The sequence below is a fragment of the Chaetodon trifascialis genome, chromosome 10 (genome assembly GCF_039877785.1).
Source record: "Chaetodon trifascialis isolate fChaTrf1 chromosome 10, fChaTrf1.hap1, whole genome shotgun sequence".
NCBI classification, from domain to species: Eukaryota; Metazoa; Chordata; class Actinopteri; order Chaetodontiformes; family Chaetodontidae; genus Chaetodon; species Chaetodon trifascialis.
This window is the reverse complement of record NC_092065.1, coordinates 20,777,645-20,799,299: the sequence shown is the minus strand read 5'-3', so window position 1 is coordinate 20,799,299 and position 21,655 is coordinate 20,777,645. Positions and strand designations below refer to the sequence as shown.

General features: G+C 43.6%; 1 protein-coding gene across 3 annotated transcripts in view; it reads left to right on the top strand.

Moving 5' to 3' along the window:
- The window catches only part of ppfibp2b (PPFIA binding protein 2b), a 78,550-nt gene that overhangs the window by 19,816 nt on the left and 37,079 nt on the right, over positions 1 to 21,655 (top strand). For all 3 annotated transcript variants that reach the window (XM_070971952.1, XM_070971950.1, XM_070971953.1), the window contains exons 2-4: positions 558 to 662; positions 4,089 to 4,297; positions 21,421 to 21,507. In XM_070971952.1, the coding sequence (XP_070828053.1) occupies positions 581 to 662; positions 4,089 to 4,297; positions 21,421 to 21,507 (378 nt within the window). In that variant the 5' untranslated portion in view covers positions 558 to 580. The remainder of the gene's footprint in view (positions 1 to 557; positions 663 to 4,088; positions 4,298 to 21,420; positions 21,508 to 21,655) is intronic.

Genomic DNA, 21,655 nt, shown 5'->3' with positions numbered 1-21,655 from the left:
TTAAGCCATCATTGAGCCATTGGTATTGATCAACACTCATTTCCTCACTCTCTTAGTATTTTACAGTTGTTTTATTACCTTCTGCTGTAAAATAAATTCTTGTTGCTCTTTTAATTAAATGTACCTCCATTAAAAAAAGAAACATCAGAGATTATTATGTACCAAGATAAACATTATCCATGAAAGATCCTGTGATGTGATGTTTAATAATGATGATAATTAAACATTATAATTCTGTCTTTTTCCAGCTGCAGCAAATATTCCAATACAGATTAGATGTGAATGGTAAATGGACTGCATTTATATGTGCTTTTTTAGTCTAATTTGACGACTCAAAGCGCTTTACAACACATACCACATTCACCCATTCAGAGGTACACTCACACACCGATGACACAACATGGGGAGCAACTTGGGGTTCAGCATCTTGCCCAAGGACACTTCGGCATGTGGACAGAAGGCGCCAGGGATCAAGCCATACTTTACATACTACACTGTGTTTAAGAAGACAACGTACAATAAGCTGCTAATAAACCCAATTTTCTCTCTTTCAACAGAACATCAGAGCACCTGAGATCTGATGCTTCCCACCATCACCATGGAAACCGAGGCCAGTCACATGCTGGAGGCGGCGCTGGAGCAGATGGATGACATCATAGCAGGTCAGAGCTACGAAGCAGCAGTGTCACCGTGTGACATCGTGGGAGTTACTGCAAATGTGTGGTCTTCATTTTGGGAACTTGCCCGTGCTGGTTGTAGCACCTCGAGTGAGATGCCGTGGGCGAGTGGAAGTCGCATGATCTCACCAGCTCAGCTGCAACTTCCAGGCCCGTTCTGTGCACTCATATTGAGTTATCCCAGCAACCGATATCTGTTCACAGTAGTGTTGCTTTCGTCAACGAAAACTATGACTAAATATCGTCGTCAACGAACCTTTATCACGTGACGAAAACCAGACGAGATGCTGGTCATGTGACGGTAACTAGAAATAAATATATAATGCAATATTGTCGACGAATAAAAATGAGGCTAAATGTGGTTTACAAAATAAAAACTCTGCTAAAATGTCTCTTCATTTTCGTTGACTAAAATGAGACGAGACGAAATGTTAGAATGTTATTTCATCTCCTTTGGTCGCGTTATTATTATTTTGCAGTATTTCTGTTTCCCGTGTCTCACTTCAGGGGCTGCATCAGGTTGCACTGCGCAGTCGCAGGAAATCCCCACTCGCGGCATTATTTAGAGCAGCGTTTCTCAATTCTGGTCCTCGGGCCCCCCTGCCCTGCATGTTTTAGATGTTTCCCTCCTCCACCACACCTGATTCAAATGATCAGCTCGTCATCCAGCTCTGCAGTGGCCTGATAACGAGCCACTCATTTGAATCAGGTGTGTTGGAGCAGGTAACATCTAAAACATGCGGGGCAGTGGGGCCCGAGGACCGGAATTGAGAAACGCTGATTTAGAAGATGCAGCTGCGGTAGGTTAGCATTAACAACAGACAACTGACACAGAGAACGGGACCGATGGCCGGCCAGCCGGGGTTCGTCTTTGGGAGACAAAGAAGAAACGACATTTGGAAACACTTTCATTATATTCTACTTGGTACTTATACTATATTGACTGGGTTAAATAGAAATGCATTACTAAAAAGAGACTAAAATAGAATTTTCAGAGACTAAAACTAAACGAAAATGTCATCAGTTTTCGTTGACTAAAACTACATGAAAATAGTCATTGATAATTCTGACTAAAATAAGACTAAAATGCTCAGACTTTTAGTCGACTGAAACTTGACTAGACTAAAAAGAGAAAAAGAGCATGAACGTGACTAAAACTAATCAAAACTAAAATGACAGCTCGACACAAAGACTAGACCAAGACTAAAATTAAAACCGGCCGCCAAAAACAACACTGGTTCACAAACCGGCTTCTCTCTGCTGCAGAGTAATGCTGCCACAGAGAGCGCAGGGCAGGTAACACTGTCATCTGCTCGGTCAGTGAGTTGAACTGTTCAACAGAACACGTTGGTCTGGTTAGACATTACGCGGGACTAAAACTTTGCCAAACTAAACAAAACAGGGATGACACAGTAAAAATAGTCACTGTGAAAACAGGGTTTTGATGCAGTAGGAACCTGCTGTGTGGATATCCTCGTCTGATCAGCCCAGAGTAGCTGCTCTTTCTCTTACTGCCATAAATATGCGTAAATATGTCCATATCTGCTTGTACTGTACCTCCATTTTTATGCACCAAAGAGCTAATGTCATTAGCTAAAGCCAACTACCTGAACGTCCTTGTATGTATAGACAACTGTGATGATGTCACGTGTCATTTGTGAAATGAATCATTAACAGAATACATGTGAAAGCAGCGTGTCTGACTGTCTCACTACTAAGATCTATCAATAGTGACATATTCTCAAGTTTGTGTGTGTGTGCGTGCTTGCGTGTGCGTAACTGGGGTCATGTTTGCTGCAGCCAGTTCAACCTTGGCCAATAAGATTTAACTGGTGGGGTAAATGTTTAATGTGCTGCACTGACAGAATGTGGGAAGACAAAGGTCGAGCAGAGCAACGTGACAAAGAAAAGAAGAGGGAGGCAGACACTCGAGGTTTTGGGATATTCAACATTGCAACATTTTCTGTGACGGTTACCAGAAATGTGAAAAATCACCACCTGATCACAAACCATACAGCACAATTGGACTAAAGAAGGTTTACAGGTGCTACTGTTGCATCTGAAGCTCATCAAGTCGCTGCTGTTTGCCCAGAACACGCTGACCTCATCGAGTGCTCGGAGTTTGCTGTTCCGGCTCTCAGTGACCACAAATAGAAATACATTAAAAATCCCATTAGCGATAACATCAGCCAATCGCTAACAAGGATATTAGAGACACTTATCAACAGAATTTAGATATGTTGGTCATATTGCATTCCATGACCAACATTTCTTTTCTCTCTGGTCGAGCATCTTGCGGGAATACGAGTGAAAGCTCCCCACTGGATAACAAGACTTAGACCTGGTTTTTGCCATTAAGCCCTGCCCACAGTTCAGAGTGGTCCACAGAAGTGGGGGTGCATTTGTGGTAGTTACAGCTCAGACAGCGTGGGCAGGCAGAGGTAATCAAAAGTAGTGTATTACTGTGTTATAATGGCATTGCAGCAGTGTATTACGAAAATAAATCAATGATCCTTGAGCTGTAATTTATTTCTATAAGCAGGTTTTAAGCTTCCCATTGGATACTGGAATTTTTCAGGCCAGAGAGAGTGAATAATACTTTCCTCTGTGTGCCCTGATACACTGAACCCTGCATGGATGGATGGAGAGATGAATGGGGGAATGGATTCATGATCTGTTTCTCTGTTCATGTTCGCTTCTCCCTAACCAGCCTTAAGTTATTTGTGAATACAGTGTGTAGTAAATGCAGCGGTGAGTTAGTGCACAATGTCCCTCTGTCGCTGTTCATGCTCCATCCTTTAACAATCACTCTGTGCCTATCCTGCATCCCACATTCTGCAGAAGGATAAACAGCTGTGTAACATTTCTGTGGACTATTAGGCCGCATAGATCAGAAGTGATCTGTTTCTTTATTTTGTTCATGTACATGAAGCCTCAGCTTCCAGCTCTTCGCTCACTCTCAGGCTCTGTTGTACAGAGTTATTCAAGCGAAGGTTGTTTCATCATGTGCTCTTTATTAATTTTGTTTGGAAGTGCTGTAATGTGTGGCTGTTTTTCAGAGTCGCAGTTATTTTAGTGCATCCAGATGTGTGTGCGTGCGTGCGTGCGTGCGTGCGTGCGTGTGTGTGTGTGTGTGCGTGTGTGTGTGTGTGTGTGTGTGTGTGTGTGTGTGTCAGGGAAGTGATCCAGGTGACACATGGACATTTTGGAAACCTTCAGGAGGATGTATGGCTCTGATTAAATCCTGCTTTCCAAGTATTCAGAGCTCCATTCTAGGACATCTTGTAAAATGGCTGGTGGCTGCTGCTAATGGATTTGTATTGCAGTCACGCTTCACGCTTTTATTTTGGTGTTAATAATCTTTCTGTGGTAGGTATTCATCACAGCTCTCCTCTTCCACGCACCCTCCAGGTTCCAAAGCCGCGGCGGTGGAGTTTTCGAACAGCATGTATGACCTGGGTTCTCCTGTCAGCGCTGGTCCGCTGCAGGTCGTTCAGTTAGCTGAGGACCTCAAACTTGCCTTGGAGCTCCAACCCAACCAGGAGGGGAGAGAGAGCCTCCGAGCACAGCTCCCTCCAGACACAGCGCAAGCTCTCATAGACTGGCTGCAGACTGGAGCTGTGAGTACACCGAGTGCTATGCTTCAAATCAACTTCAAGTCTTAAGATAATGTTTACGTTCTGCAACATTGACTTCAAAAATGTAATTGCGGCCACGTCGACTCGAGATGTCACATTCGATTTATCTGTTTCACATCAAGCTGCATCATATTGTGTCTCTGTGGTGATTGTTTAAGTCTTTTTCATGAGCAATCGAGAAGATAATGTTATTTCAGCATGATGGCATGTCTGTGCTTTTTGCTGTTTTTAGTCTTCTTTAGAGTTCATTTTCTTTAAACACATGAAGAAATGGCTGAAGATGAGCATCAGTACAGACTGTGGATTCTGCTCAGCTCATTTTGTTATGCTCTGCTTTTCAAGCATGAGGGAGTGTGTCCTTGTTCCCCGCAAAGCATCGTCTGTTTGTTGTTGTTTTCTCTAATTGTGGTAGATTGCAATTCTCTTGGAGCCTCTCTTGGCTCATACTTGAATTTCAAGGTTCAGCTTGTTTAGTCAGTGCCTCCAAAGTTTGAATGGCATTTGTTTCACATGCACTAATCCTAATGCACCTCATGTCATTAACAATGAAGTTATTGATGAGAATTTAAAAAGGTGCTTAATTCATTAATATGTGACCTTAGCTGTTTAATGTTGTCCCGCTGCTCATTAGGAGAGGTTCTCAGAATCAGAATCAGAAAAAGCTTTATGGCCAAGTACGATTTTACACACGCAAGGAATTTGTGTTGGTGATGTTGGTGCATGACAGATCTCTAAAATTAAACTATTAAAAAGTAAAAAATATAACAATATAAATATATATACACAGAATAAAAAGAGCAGTACAGCTGGCAGAGATACAGTACGAAAAATCAAATGTTCACAAATGTGCAAATGAGAACAAGGAAATCCAAGCTCCCGCAACCCCGAAAGGGATACGCGGTATAGAAAATGGATGGATGGATGGATGGAAATCCAAGCTGAGCGTTAATGTAACGCGTAGAGTTATGGCAATGTCAGTGTGACAAGTAGAGGCAGAGGTGCAGTGTTTCAAGGGCGGCAGAGCTGTAGTCACTGTCTCAAACACTGTGGGAATCCTTGAAGTCTCACCCTCAGAAACCTAAAAAATATTAACTATGATTTCAGAGCTCTGGATAATCTTTCCATATTGGCCAAGACAAAAATGCTGAATAGCCTAGTCTTGAAAGTAAATATTAGGACCCTAAGCACCTACAGGTTGTGTCTATGCCCCAAACCAGGAGTGGGAAACCTCTGGCTTCTGGGCCACAACAACATTTAATCGGGCCCACAAGGCAGTTCATAAAAACAAAAAAGCAATAACCTTTTTTAAATTATAAATAAAATAAGATACTGGTCCATCGGTGCAACGCACACATAGCGGTGGATACCACATCAATGCATCATGGCACCTGTCTGCAAAACATTAGTATCTGCAGAGTGTCGTGCTTTCCAAGAGCAATGAACAAACAGTATTTTTTTTGTTGAAAGAAAAGGCAAGCCAGTGTTTCGTAGTTTATAGGAACGAGTTTGCAGTGACGAAAGAGGCTAATCTCACTGGATGAGCCGTGAGGACAAATACGCTTGGATAAAGTTTTAGGTGGAGTTTGGATGCCCACAAGCAGCTTTCACACACCACATTCACACGGACAGTGTGGAATATGGCCTTCATCGTGGACATTTCCAAGAAGCTGAACCTCAATCTCCAGCAGCTTCTCAGCTCTCTGCTTTCAAGTGTGAAATCTATTGAAGGGAAATTGAAGCTGTGGCAAGTGAAACCGGAAAGGACTACTACTACTGTGGAAGAATAAAATCCTTTTTTTGACTTCTTCAGGTTCTTGGTGAGAGGTTTCAGGACATGAAAGTAAAGAAAAGGAGCTGAACATATTTGCTGTTTGATGTTGAACCAGCTGATGTGCCTGACAGCCTGCAACATGAAGTCATTGAGCCGCAAAGCAACGACCTGCTGCTGAGAGCAGCTCTTTTCTAAACTGACTCTCACAAAGTCTCAGTTCTGCTCAAGATCAGCTGACCCAAACCTGAAAAACCAGCTGTGAGTAGCATCATCATCATCATCATCATCATCATCATCATCATCATCAGCACCATCGCTACCATCTGACATCAAACACCTCGCCAAAGACATGCAGCTGTAGTCCCTCACCCTAGGAACATTTCCCACCCCTGCCCTGTTCACTTATTTAGTGGTAGTAAAACTGTTAATGTGGTAACTTTTGTTTCAACAAGACTTATATATGTCTGTTTGTACAGAGGATGCATCTAGGCACCATATTAATTGGACTGTAGGTTATCTGCATTTTCATAGCACAATTGCTGTAGTTGGGCATGTAAAATGACTTCAAGTGTTAGATATCCTTTGGGTGCATATAATATATTTAAAGCAGCCTGTGCAGCCAGCTGGATTGATCTGAATAGGAGTGTATCTGTTGTGTGTTGAGTGGATGCTTTGAGCTAAACGTTAATGTCAGCATGCTCCATGCTCACAGTGATAGTGCTAACATGCCAGTGCTTAGCAGGTATAATGTCCATCATTGTAATTCAGTGTGCTAGCATGCTAAAATTTCTAAATAAACTCAAGGCTAAGCTGAGGCTAATGCAGGTAAATGAAATGATCTGACAGTTTGAAATTTTGACCTGATGGTGGCGCTGGATGAAAATTCACAGGATCACAGAAGTGATTTCAATCCATCCTGAGAGGAACATGAACATTTCATGGCAATCTATCCTGGAGTTGTGAAGACATTTCACTCAAAGCCACAAATTCAGTAGGATTCATCCTCCATTAATGTTTGTGCAGAATTTCATGGGAATCAATCCAAGACATATTTCAGTCTGGGCCAAAGTGATTGGCCAACGAACAGACTTGCATTGCCATCCATGGAGTCACACTCATAGCAGGGCTAAACCGCTTGCGCATTTTTTAGATGCTATCTTTCCGTGTCGAAGGCCAGAGAGTTTATAGAGCTGCTCATTTTCAATTTGTGCTGAACCTCTCACTATCCTTACAGATTACACAGCTGGGTTAGAACTCGCACTGTGCGCTCAGTGTACCTGCCTCTGTGAATTAAAGTTGTGCTCACTCACACTCAGAACATCATGCATCGCCTGGCGATGCACAAGTTATTTAAGTAAATTCATTGTGATGCTTTGGAAGTTGGCTGCCTCTGAGAAGAAGAGTCAAACATTTAAACATGCTAACAAAGAAACAGCTGTTTTATGTTTGTTTGTGCATATATAGTATGTATTTTATAATATGATAGAGAACAACTTTTGCTCATCAAATCATGGGTGGACAGCACTTTCTCACCACAACAAACAGTAAGACCCTAAGTTGCCCCAGCCATTTCAGATCTGCTTTTGCCTGCCTGAGGCTGAAACTCAAGCAAGACACACCAGTGATATGGACCATTCAGCTCTGTTCCGGCCAGTCAAACTCTGCCTCTGCTGTAGCACTGTGGAGTGGTATCTGTTTCAGGACAACAGTACTGATACATACAGGGATGTGGTCATTGACTACATTGGCAAATGCATCAGTGATGTTGTACCAAGACTGCTATACAAATGTTCCCAATCAGAAGCCCTGGGTTAACGGGGATGTCCCTGAGCCGAATACAGGAAATCCATCGATCCAGCTACTCAGTGCAGAGAGCTATCAGTGCTGTCCAGAAGCTGTACAGGGACAAACTGATCGAACCAGGCCTCCAACTCCAGGAACATGTGGTCTGAACAGACATCTGTCACTCACTACGTTTACATGCAGTCAATATTCGAGTTATGGTCAATATTCCGGTTTCTGAAACATTCGGAACAGGGGTAATCAATTGGGATATCCCGATCAAAACAGCGACGCATGGGCGTGTCGACGCACGGAGAACGTCATGACGCAATGCGTGTCATTTCAGCTTCTTCTTCCTGTATCTAAAAACAACAACAACAGCAGCAGCACAGCGGATAATGAACAGCCCGGGGCTGGTGCCGACCCACCACCAGTACTTAACACTTGATACTTGACACTTCTGTCTCACTTTCTTCATCCATGGAAGGCGAGAATGTGAAGAAACAGGAAATGGAGCCGGAGCTGTGCCATCCATACCCACGCTACCTGCACTCAAAAGACCAAGATTCCTTGTGAATAGAACATGCGCAGAACACAAATTAATGTTCCTTTCGATGGGGATATTCTGATAGGCGTATACATGACCAAAAACTCAGGTTAGAAAAGGAGTAACCCAGGGGTCATATTCCGTTTTTTCAGAAGGGTTATTGGTGTTTACATGGCCGTGCACAACCGGGTTATTGCTGATATTCCGGTTATGAAAGGGTTATTGACTGCATGTAAACGTAGTGACAGACTACAGCAGAAGACAGCAGTGCTGAGATGATGTCTGCATCTCTCCCTCTGCGCAGGCTTTGAGAACAAGTAGAGGTAGAAAAGGCTCAGGGCTCCTGTCCACTCTTGATATCTGGGGCAGATGCCGGTCCTTCAGCACGACTAATCCACTCAAGGCACCTGGACCTGATGGCATGTTTGGCCAAGCTTTCAGGGTGTGTGCAGATCAGCTGGCGGATGGTTTTCAACCTCTCACTGCCCCAGTGTGTAGCCCTTATATTGACATTCACATTTTGTTGGTTTTACCCTACCCTACCGACAGTTCTGCTACACTTGTACTGTACATATATATTCTACTGTATTTGCTCCACCTGCTGACTTATGTGGTCACTGTTTACATCTCAGTGTATTTATAGGCCATGTATTAACCCGTACCTGTTACTCTTTTACTATAATACACAGTCTGTTTACATTACAGTTAAAACATTTAACTCTTTCCCACATGGCTGCCACAGTGTTATATTTTATATTTTATTTGATAATATATATATTTGAATCCTATATATTAGCTCCTGCCTTCATTTATCTGAGATCCTGGTTAGATTTTGTTCCACTTAAGTGATTTTTCTATATGCTGTTTTTGTTTTATACACGTCTGTAAGAGGACGGTTGGAGGGATCGAAGAATTTTACTGCTGACCCCTCACTGTAATTGTTGAGCATGGAAAAATAAAGTTCTTGAAGCCTTGAAGTTCAAGATCAGGGTTGTTCCTTGCGCATTAGAAAAGAGAGGCTGGATTCATCTGTTGGGATGAGAACTGAAGGCTGCTTTCAGGGGTGCTGGTCCAGGATCGCAAACACAAATCTGCTCATTAGCATATTTTTCTGCCCCGCTAATGTTCACAGCCGTTTGGTATTAATGCTTCTGGAGTGTGTTTGTGAATTCATTTATTTAGATGGATGTTCTTAGGTGGTAATCGATCATCTGCTGCTCCCACAATAGAGGGACAGTTACAGCGGGGTCACACGGGGTCAGCCGAGGGGTCGGAGGCAGAGGGGAGGAATTTAGCTGCTGTGCTACAGAGCAGCTATTCCCTGCTGCAGCAGGTTGGCACGTCTCTGTTAGGATGAACTCAGGGCTCATTTGGTCTCCGTCCCAGTCTTACGCCAGCCTTCATCTATTCGCCTCTTTCATCATCTTTGTTCTTTGTTTGTTTGTTTGCTTGATTCTTTATTTCATTCTTTCTTTCTCATATAATATATGCTGCATAATGTGGTGACAGACATATATATAAACGACATATTTTATTTATTGGCACCTTTCGAAACAGATTAAAAACAAAAAACAAATGCAGACATCCATTACATAAATAAAATAGACTCAAATACATAAAATGCAATTAAAGAAAATAAAAAATGTAAAATAAACAAATAAGACATAGCATAATAAAAGATTAAACCTAGTGGAAGTGTGTTTCCCTGTTGCTAATCCAGCCTGGGTGTAACTACAGAGGCTGCATGCGATGGCTCTCATTCTAACCTCTTCTGTTGAACTGTGAATTTGCCGATTCCTCGCATACATTATGCCATCAAGTTCAACTGAGCTCAAAATACTGAGCAGAAGGTGATGGATTCTGACGCGTCAGTAGTCGCCATCGCCTTCCTCGTCATTGCTCTGACCTCTACAGTTAATGTTTTCATAGGGAGAGAAGGAGGGAAGGGAACAAGGGGAGAGGTTTGGAACTGGTTCCGTGAAGTTTCCCTCAGAGACATTATTACAACTCAACTATTATCTACTTCCTGCGCTGAGCCCCCTCCCTCACACTCTTTGCCTGTCCTGCATGGCCTTTCAGCCATTCTAGTTTCTATGTTTACAGCCACCCTCACTATTTTAACCCCTCTCTCTCTCTTTTCCTTCACTCTCCTCCTTTTTCACTGCATACTGCTCCTCTCCCCTCTTCCTCTCTTATTGCTGCTCTGCATGTTTGGACGCCCTCCCTCTACTTTCTGACGTGAGTCTGTTTGTAAATGAGGTACTTAGTGTAGTGGTCAGGCTCTGAAGGCTCTTACAAGAGGACTGGGTTGCTCAGGACTAAGGTATGTTGAAACTGCTCAAATAAGTTGAAAGAAAGTGGGACTTTTTAGCTGTTTTGCTGAATTTGATGCACTATTTCTATTGCTACTGTTTATTTTTCTATTTGTGCAAATGCCAAATGGGGTGTTCTGAGTCTCTGACTGCTTTGTGATCTCACTGACTCACAGCTGTTGGATTAAGTTGTGCTTGTTGCTGAGCGTTGTCCTGCAGAGGCTGCTGTTTTCTGCTCACAAAGAGTTTTACTCGCTGGTGGAGACGGTTGAAGCTGAAAAGGGAAAGTGGATGTTGGACCCAGTTCAGTAGCTTTTTGAGCTCCTATATTGTTTCAACAGCAGATGTCTCACATGTTCCACACAGTCACTGGCCAGCCCTCCCTCCTTAGTTTGATTTCTCTTTGATTCCTCCAACTCTCTCTCCCCTTTTTCTCCCCCTCTCATTCACCCCTCCCTCACTCTCTTCCTCTAGGCTCTCCCAATTCTACTCTCCAGGTTCAGTTTTTTGTGCCGTTGTGATATACAGGCAGCGTAATGATGCTGCAGCGGTGCTGTCGTCTTTATGAATGCGTTCAGTTACTTTATTTGTGCTGAGCAGGTACCGTATACAGGAGAGGGGGTTGAGGTGATGAAATAGATTGAGGAAAAGGTGATAAAGAAATATTCAACTTAAGTGAGATGTTTGTTCCTCTAATCTTCTCTAAAGGGATTCATCCTGTGTTTTTAATAATCTCTAATAAGGGTTAATCTGTTTTTACAAATTTAAGTGCAAAGAATATCTGTTTTGTAAAGGAGCAGATTGGTTTATGATAATTATTCTCACCCCCGACATGCAGGCCTTGAGCTTCCTGCTGCACACTTGCTTGTTGAATCTTGTTCATCACAGTTTATGGTAAACAAGGTGCTCTGGTTGTTAGCATGCCTCATAGTTGGCTCCTGGAAATATGTGGTAGATAAAGAGAAAACTGGAGTGCTTCTGTTGCAAATTGTGTTTTTATTGTCCAGTTTTGCATTTAGTGCCTTAAGTAGAGAGTCGGCAGTCCAGAGACGACAGGAAATGAGGGGAGAGAGAGATGGGGGAGGAAGAAAGGTTCATAAACTGTAGTTATGGTTAGGGGACAGAGCCACTTGGTTAGGGTTAACGGTTAATAAATCTAGGGTTTGGGTTAGAAAAAGTGCTTTTGAAAAGCGTCCCTGTTACTGTGGATGATCCCCAATCCTGGACTGTTTCCTCAGTGGAAAGCGGTTCCAGTGAAAACTGATGGTGCGGCCTGTGAATTTCAATAGCAGATGAACAAAAGCCTGGCAGATTATCAAGGCAGCTAATATGTAAGGTTGACCGCTCCCTCTTGTCCTCGTTCTGTCCACCTTCTCCCCCTCCTCCCTGCTGACCTAGAGGGACAGGATCAAAGACGCTCGTGCTCTGCAATTATTCTGCACCCTGTGGGCTTCTCTCCAGGGGTGAAACACACACACACACTCACAGATACACACATATAAACACAGGAAGCGTCATAAGTGTATCATTGGCAGGATGTTGTGATACCCTGCCACTGCTGACCCAGAAACGTTAGCATGCCTTCAGATGATCCTGTGTTTTTGCCAAGTCAACAAGTAGTTAACACAGCATTGACACATTATCACACTTATATATTATATCCATAAATGTTAGCAAATTAATTTAATGTCCAGGCGCAACATTCACTTTCACATTACACAGCGATCACAGTCAGCTGATCAGTTGTTAATATAAGAAGCGGCAGCATTAAAATATGTTTAAGTTCTGGATAACTGACTTTTTCTGTGGTCTGTGATTTTGTTGGCAGCGAAACCTACAACAATTCAATAAGTGATGTGAAAGGAGCAGATTCAAACACTGCCTCCCACAGTAATCCTCTCAATGTCCTTCATGCTGCAAAACCGGCACACCCAGCTCTGCACAGCACGTCCTGCAGTCGCTGTCTGCGTATGTGGATGTGTTCCACACATGTGATATGCATTTTTATGCATGTTCCATAAGCTAATACATTGAGATGTACCGCCCAAAATTTACCCTTGTGCACATGACCAGGGGACGACGTGTACGTCACCTCTTATTTGAAGACTTCAAAAAGGCCATTATCCACTGAGCGGTTACAATATTCGCCTGTGTGTGTGTGTGTGTGTGTGTGTGTAAATGAAGCTGTCATTCAGACAAATGGCCGACATTGTTACGGCGAACAGTTTTGTGAAATACGCAGGAAATGGAAACCTGAGCTAATGGGTTTGAACATGAAGACGATAAGCCGCAGAAAGACAGACAGATGGGCGAGAGAGGGAGAGGTAAAGAGGGAGAGAGAGTTTTGAAGTCTCCCGGTGCTCCGACTGTAACTTCATTAAAAGAGAGCAAAAGCAAGGGGTGGGGGGGGGGGCAGATCTGGCATGGTTTGTGTTTGTGCCAACATTACAGCCTGTTGCTGCTTTGTTCGCGTGTCTGACATCAGCTGCTGCTGGTTTAGTGTGTGTGTGTGTGTGTGTGTGTGTGTGTGTGTGTGTGTGTGTGTAAGAGAGAAAACATGCGCCAACAATCAGACACAAACAGATGACAGAGAAAGAAGAAAAACGGCGAACCCTCCCACCAGCCCCCTCCTTTCTGGGCTCGGCCATTTGGCTGTCAGACGGACCTCAGCGGGGAGGGAGAGCAAAAGTTGGGGAACGGCTGAGGAGTTAAGAAAGCAAGGAAAGACAGAGAGCGTCGGGGGAAGAGAGGGGTGATGTTAAAGTGAAGAAGAGAAGAAGAAAAAATGCAACACCTCCAACCAGATCGGGAAAGGGAGGAGGGAGCACAAGTCCGACGGAAGGAGAGATAAGTGGGGAAGTGAGGGAGGATAAAGGGAGGAGAAAGTAGGGAAAGAGAGAGAAGAAGTGGTGTTGCAAAGAGAGTACTGTAGGAGGAGGGGGACAAAACAGGGGGGAGTAGTCCCACTAAGAAGGCAGAGATCGTAAAACGCCTTCCTCCACAGCTGTGCAGAGCGCAGACACACACACACACACACACACAGACTCACATCACACACATGACAGGGCTCACATGCTGCAGCAGTCTGCAGACACAAGAATCCACTCTTACTTTGGTGTGTGGGCCACGCTCGCACATCCACACACAGACACACAGTCTGATCGAGTCAGACAGCCACACAGTGGACTCAGGCAGGGCAGCGATGGGCTGGGAGCATGGAGACTCCCATTGACTTCTACAGGCACTTCTCCTGGCTCAAAAAGGTGAGCGCCGCGCTTCATTTGACTTTCACATCTCTCTTTTTTTCTTTGTCTTTCCTTTTGTCACATTCCTTCCATTGAGCTGATGCCTTGAAGGAGTTCCCAGCGTTTTCTTTTGAGCAGAGAGAAGACGCATGTTTATGGGAGAAAGGGGAAGCTCGTCTGTCCCTGCGAGATAAATCTCGCTCCAGCTCAGATGCGCGTCATTGTCCTTTTCTTATTGTGTTATTTCCCGGCGACGGACTGTTTTCTGATGTAATTTCCCTTCACTTAAGAGCTGGGCTGCATCTCATCTTGTTGCAGTGTTGTTAGGGCTTTTGTGTGCATGTGTGTGTGTGTGTGTGTAGAGGCACGCACCACAAGGACTGTGTGTTATCAGATTAGGAGCATTATCCATCAGCTGATTGCTGTTGACAAAGCAGTGTCTGATACTGCTAGATTCAATCAGAGGGAGACTTTGCCACGGGAGATCTGCGCTGGTGTTAAGACATGAAGTTTCGGGAATAAGAGTGTCGAGTTTGGGCTGAGTTTCTGTGTCGTCTTGGAGTCATGTAAGCGGATTACTGTAGATGTAAATCAGTGCCTTGCCAAGTTGATGCCGTCTTGTCAGATGGGCTCAATATATTTAACTTTAGGGCCATAAGAACTGTTCTGATTATACAGTGACCTCTAAGCTGACCTTCACAGAACACTCAGAGGGATGCAATGCAACTGCTTAGACTATGAACCCACAGAGAAATGTGTAAAAAAAAAAAAAAAAATCTAATTTATCATGCAGTGGTTTTGTTTCAAGAAGTGCCTCCAAATCTGATATATCCAAAAAACAAAAAATTCTGAGCTTTGTGCTGCTCAAACAACTTCTGAAAATGTGTAACACTTACTGCAGGTGGCGCTCTTTGTCTCTTTAATAGGCTTTTTTTCAGTTGGTAGCACAGAGAAATAAAATGTACTTCCACATTTTGGACCCTATCACATTTTGCCTGTCACGTCACGCTGCATTCTGGGTACTTTTTACTCTGCTGAGCTGCTGACAGTCGAGCCCGCGAAGCAGATATCCTGCTATTTCCAGCGCACTCTATTTCTCGTTCAATACACTGACCCAGCAGATAAATAAATAGAGTGAAGCTGATTAAGATATGTTTGAGGCAGGGATCTGCTTCCAGTGAATGGACTCAACTGCCTCGGACCTGAAATACATCTGGGCCCACATGTGGGACACTTTCTTCACATTGCCACAGTTTGTCCTGCTCATTCTTAACATAAAAAGACATGTTTTTAATGTCATACTTTTAGTTTTAGTGCAGCGGTTTCACCTTTATTCCCTGTGCGAGAGAAGGCTCAGTTATTGCAGCAGGATGCCCACCAAACACCACCCACTGCACCAATCTGCCTGTGCTTTGGTTTGCTTTGGTGCACTTGATAACGTTTAACAGCAGTTGTTTATCTGTTTATCAGTGTGTGCAGCCTGATTAAACATGTTTGCTTAACGCCATTGAGAGAATATATTTCAATCTAGAAGTGCAGGTACAAGAAATGTGAAGTCATCCAGAATGAGACAGACTCACCTTCACATTCACTCTCCGCGCTCACTGTTGATTGTCAAGCTGTGCAGACGTAAAATTGAATTGGAGCAGCTTTTAAATTCGATTTGGAGACACGGTGGTGTGACTAGAAAGACTACGTGAGCTAATGTGTTCGACATGCTCCAGGAGCAAATCAAATCCACGCTCACCACTGGATTTAAGAAAATGTTGTTTCCTACCACAGAATCACTTTCACCTGTGTTTTTCCTTAAAATCTATTAGGTTTTGGATGGAGAGCAATTGTTTGACTGTACGGCAGCCTGTCCTATCAAAGTGACCACACTATAAAATGAGTCAGTGGGTTTAAGTAAAGGTGAAGCCAGGCTTTGAGGCAGTGATACTACAGCAGCACTGCATGTCTTGTAAGCACTGTATATGTACAGCAAAGGGACTGTTATATAGAGAATCATTAAAAGCAGGTGCTGTCCTGCATGTTGTCATGCATTCATAGATAGTGGGATCATATACGGCGCTGTACGTCATCAGGGGTCCCACCCACTCCACAGGCCAGAGCTGTTACTGTTGAAGCACTGCCTTCAAGAGACAAACATCCTATACAGTTATATAACTTCAACCGCTGTGCTGCCACTTCTCTTACATGCAACCTTTAGTATGTGGTCTGCTGGGTTAGGGTTAGGGTTAGTGTGCTCGTTGCCTGAAAAACAAGCTACGTGCTGTTAAACTCTGATTCTATTCCCAGCAGTCTTGGAAAAATAGCCACAGATGTGAGAAACCAAACTCTCAATCCTCAAGGCGATGACAGGCAGCACCAGGCTGGCCTGGTCGTCTTTATCAGCACCTTCAAGTGCCGTGTCACCTCCCTGACATGGCCCTGCCTCGCTGCGGTCTCGTGGGAATATCTGTGATTACAGCGTGTTTCACATACTTCCTGACTTCCCCCGCCCGAGTGACCAATCAAAAGTCAAACTGGAACAGTATTGCGAATCTAAATATTAGCAGTTGAGGGACTTTCAGACACAAGCTCTTTACACGCAGCAGTTTTTGATTCCCTTTGATAAGTGAAGTCTTTTGATCTCACGCTTCCCCTCTCTGTTTAGTTTGCACTGTTAATCAGTTTAATGTGTCCATATGGTCATTGTCAGGTCTGTATACATCCTCTGAACCCGCCGACCTCAGCTGCAGACAGATCATGAAGGATTACCTGCTGATTTCAGGCTCATTTGTCTTTGTTCCTAAACCATCAGAGATGTATGGCTCACACAGAGCTGAGATTGTCTCATCTGTGTGATAACGCCATGAAAACGCTATCAGGGCTCTAAGCACTGTGCTCTTTCCTTTTGATTCGGACTACTGGTGGCCTAGCACTAGCTTTTTTCCAGTGTCTACTGTCATTGCTCTGTACGTACTGTGCCATCAGATAAGAGGTTCAGCTAAAGGCCCAACATGCAGGTGTTTACATTCTCCTCTTCAAAACCGGGTCTTCGTCATGGAAGCAGGAAAGGGCTCTTATAAGCAAATGCATCTGCACATATTTTATGTTAGGTTTTTGTATCCTCTTGTGGACGGTCAGGCTATTTTAAACTGTTTTGGCTATAGTTTAGACAGCTGTGGGGTGGACTGTAGACACAAAGGCATGTATATCGCATTCAAGCATTGATTACTATTAGTGCTGTCAATCGATTAAAATATTTAATCGCGATTAATCGCATGAATGTCGTAGTTATCTCGCGATTAATCGCAAATTAATCACACATTTTTATCTATTCTAAATGTCCCTTGAATTACCATTTTAATACTGTTATCAACATGGAAAAGTGGATAGACTTGCTTTGTGCAAATGTTTTTTTATTGAAAACAACATGTAGTGTTATATTTCACAGTAACATTCTCACTTTGAGCAGTCATTCACATTTGAATGAATCAAATCTCACACAATTTAACACTGTCAATAAACAGATGACAAAAAAAAATACTTGGTTACAAAAAAGCCCCTTCAACAACCCTTTCTAAGGGATCAAAACACAAGATAAAGATACAAGATAAAGTTACAAAGTGCACATCATTGTAAACTAGGACTCAGCCTATAGTGCAGTTAAACCATGACTTAAACTTTCCTTTCTTAAGTTTCCTTTGAACATAACAGCATCCATATGCCTCTGCTGTCGAAAGCCATCCATTGTCGCCTGTTTTTGACAAGGAGGCGGCGCAGAATTTGCATTCACCGTGTGTTTGGCCATCAGGTGGTATTTCAGACTGGACGTGCTACGGTGATAATTCAATTCACACCGACAACACACACAGATAACTTTGGTCTTGTCAGTCGACCCATCGGGCAACTTTTTGAAACTAAACCTTCCATCCAGAATCTCGTTCGCATCCATTTCTGCGTTTCGCGCTTGACATCCACACAAACCGGTAGCCTACTCTTTTACAAGGAGGCAAGACCAAACACATGTGCGTGGGGCGTGCCTATTGTTTTGTTTCCTGTAGTTTTTCGTACGTTACTAGCAGTGGCCACAGGTTGTAAAAAACTACAAGTTCACTCGGTCACAAAGAGCGTTAATCTCACGATAAAAAAATGACGCTGTTAAAATTGATTTGCGTTAACACGTTAATAACGCGATATTTGTGACAGCACTAATTACTATATGAACACGTAACGTTTGAGGTGATTGCTAGCCGCCATTCCTCACCAGCTCTATTGTTTATGTTAGTATTTCTTAAAATCTGTTGTGTTAATGGCCACCTGGTCAACAAAAGCTCATTAATCACTCTTCTTTCAGATCAGTTTTGGTCTCCACCAGCTCCCTCCGGCTCTTCAGCTGCTAAATGCTCCACTGTGTTTACCATATAATGTCTAACTTTGTCTGCTGTTCGGTGCTGAAAAGGTGGTGTGTAGTGAGTGTGAGAGAACCTTCTTGCTGAAAGCAGCCGCCTGCTGCAGGAGATGAGGCTGATGAGAGTGAAAGAGAACCATAACAATGAGGTTGCAGGTCGTAAAACCAATGAGCTAAAACGCTCTGTAGAACTGAGAGCTGATGATTTCTCTGTGGGTTTGTGACAATGAGCAACAACTTTCACAATAAACATGGGTCATTTCATCTGTAGTTAACAGGAAAATATTGATTAAAGCAGCTTTGTATTTCAATTAGTCTGTTAAAATGTTCATTCGAAGTCTGAAACTGCGGGATGTTCTGAGACTAAAAGTAAGAATTGTAATAATATACTAATTTGGAAGATGATTCTGTTTATGGGCTGCACGGTGGCGCAGCAGGTAGTGCGCGTGCCTCACAGCACGAAGGTTGCCGGTTCGATCCCCGGGTCAGGCGGGGCCTTTCTGTGTGAAGTTTGCATGTTCTTCCCGTGCATGCGTGGGTTCTCTCCGGGTACTCCGGCTTCCTCCCACAGACCAAAAACATGCTCATTAGGTTAATTGATGACTCTAAATTGTCCGTAGGTGTGAGTGTGAGTGTGAATGTTTGTTTGTCCTTGCATGTGGCCCTGCAATCGGCTGGCGACCGGTTCAGGGTGTACCCCGCCTCTCGCCCATTGTAGCTGGGATAGGCTCCAGCCCCCCGCAACCCCGAAAGGGATAGGCGGTATAGATAATGGATGGATGGATTCTGTTTATGCCTCTGCATCGCTGACAGCCGTGACCAGAGGCATTATGTCGTCAGGTTGTCCGACTGTCTGTCCTATTGTTATGAATGTGATATCTCAGGAACACCTTGAGGGACTTTCTTCAAATTTGGCGTAAACATTTTGATTCAAGGATGAACAAATTTGACTTTGGTAGTCAAAGGTCACTGTGACCTCACAAAACAATTTTGACCATAACTATTTATGAGAATCATACATGTCAGTAAAGTTATAACTTCCATTTCACCAAAAACACTTAATACATGTATTCATTCCTTCAAAGTCTTCACTACATATATTTTATGAGTCTGGACAGACGGGATGTGAAGTGCGACTTCACTGGTCGGTGGAGGCAGACAACCACGAGGCGGTAATTCTAGTTTGTCACATGGAATCATACTCACTTAACACGTCCCTGAGGAGCAGTGGGCAGCCACTGTGCGGTGCCCGGGGTCCAACCACAGCTCCAAGCCAGTGCCTTGATCAAGGGCACAGACAGGAGAATTGACCTGAAATACTTGTTTTGATGGTGGAGGGAAACCAGAGCCCCCGGAGAATTCCCATGCAAGCACGGGAACACGAGAACAAACGCAAAGAAATGCCCTGCCTCGGCCTCGGTGGGGAATCGAACCCACACCTTCTAGCTGTGAGGCAGCAGTGCTGATAGAAAATCTCTCAGCCAATTCTCGACCAGCCAGTGAAGTTTAAGAGCAGTTTAATGTCATAGCACTAGCACAGAGCTTTCTTAAAGCAAATGCTCAGCTACCACCAGCAGCAGATATCTGTGCTCTACTGAGTAGTCCATGTCCATGCTTCATAGCTGGATGACAATGTTTTCCTCCTTCTCAGTTTCCCTGTTAGCAGCAGCAGCAGGCTGAGGAGTCAAGGAGTCAGCAGCCCTGGACACACACACACACTCACAGACAGGATAATCTGACTCTTTAGAGAGAAATGAAAAGTGTACGGACTACATAATTTAAGCCAAACAGCATATAAAATAGTCCTGCTTGATTTTCAGTTTTACTTCCTGAGTTGCAGAACAGTGATTCTGCCATAACCTTAATAGCTACAGACCACAAGACTAAGAGCTTTGACCAAAAGGAAAGATCTCTTTCGCAGTGTTTGCAAAAATATGTATTAGAAAGCATTTCTATTCCTAGGCAGAGCCTGACGCAGCTTTTTCTCCTGTGGCTGCTCAAAAAATAACCATGCCTACTTATTTCAGCCATGTTTTGTTTGCCTTAGAGTGCTCAGAGAGGGAAATGGTGTGGTCATGAAAATCATAACACGAGCCTCAGAAAATAACATTTATTCATGTGCTCATTCTGGAAAGGTGGGGAGTCAGAGAAGTCAAATGATCTTCCACAACTCTTCATCAGGTGCTTCATGAGACATCTGTATTTGATCAGCAGCAGCTCTGTCAGCTGTTTCGCTCCGAGCGGTCCAGTACACAAAGCAGGCGTCAGTGGATCAACACAACGTTAATACACGGCAAACATCTAGAATCCTCTCACTGCTTCCTCCAACAGCCACAAGGCAGACAGGTTTAAAAGGAAAAGAGCAACATGTCATTCAGGCTGTGTGACGCTTCAGACAACAAGAGACCCTTTAAAGTGTTCACTCTCCGCTGCAACTTTTCATATGTGAATGTTGGACAAACTGGAATCAGTGTTTCATTTTTAAGATGTATTGTGATTTAATGTGTCTTTTTTCACACTTATGGACAGAAAAAACATTTGATAGCTGTGTGGAAACAGATTCATTATAATGTTAAAATAATAAGTTTTCACCTCCTTTAACAGGACACACCTAAAAAGTGGTACAGCCCATCGGTTGCAGAGTCATGAGTTGAATGGAGATCATCTGTGTGCAATCAAGGGGTTTCAAATGACTCCTGTTTCTCTGTTAACAGCAGCAGCAGGCTGAGGGTCCAGGGGTCAGCAGCCCTGAACACACACACACACACACACACACACACACACACACACACACACACACACACACACACTCAAAGACAGGATAATCTGAGAAATGGAAACTGTGCTGACGGCATCGTTTAAGCCGAACGTCATTCAAAATAGTTGCTTACTGCTTGAGTTTGAGTTTTTCTTTCAGCTGTCAATAAGCATAATAAGAATCTTGTTGCTCTGACAAATCTTTAAATGAACTTTGTCGTCCATGTGTGGAGAAGAAGCAGAAAATAGTAACAGTCAGATGTTTTAGCTCATGTTTTTCTGTGCCTTCATCCAGGTGAACCTGTGTTCTCCAGCCAACAATGAAACCTACCAAGAACGACTGCTCCGCCTAGAAGGAGACAAGGAGTCTCTGGTGCTACAGGTCAGAACTGTGTGTGTGTGTGTGTGTGTGTGTGTGTGACCAGGTATTTATCACGTTGTGGGGACAAAAATCTGTTTACACAGTCACATTGTGGGGACTGACCTCCCTTATGGGGACAAAATGCAGGTCCCCTTAATGTAAATCATTA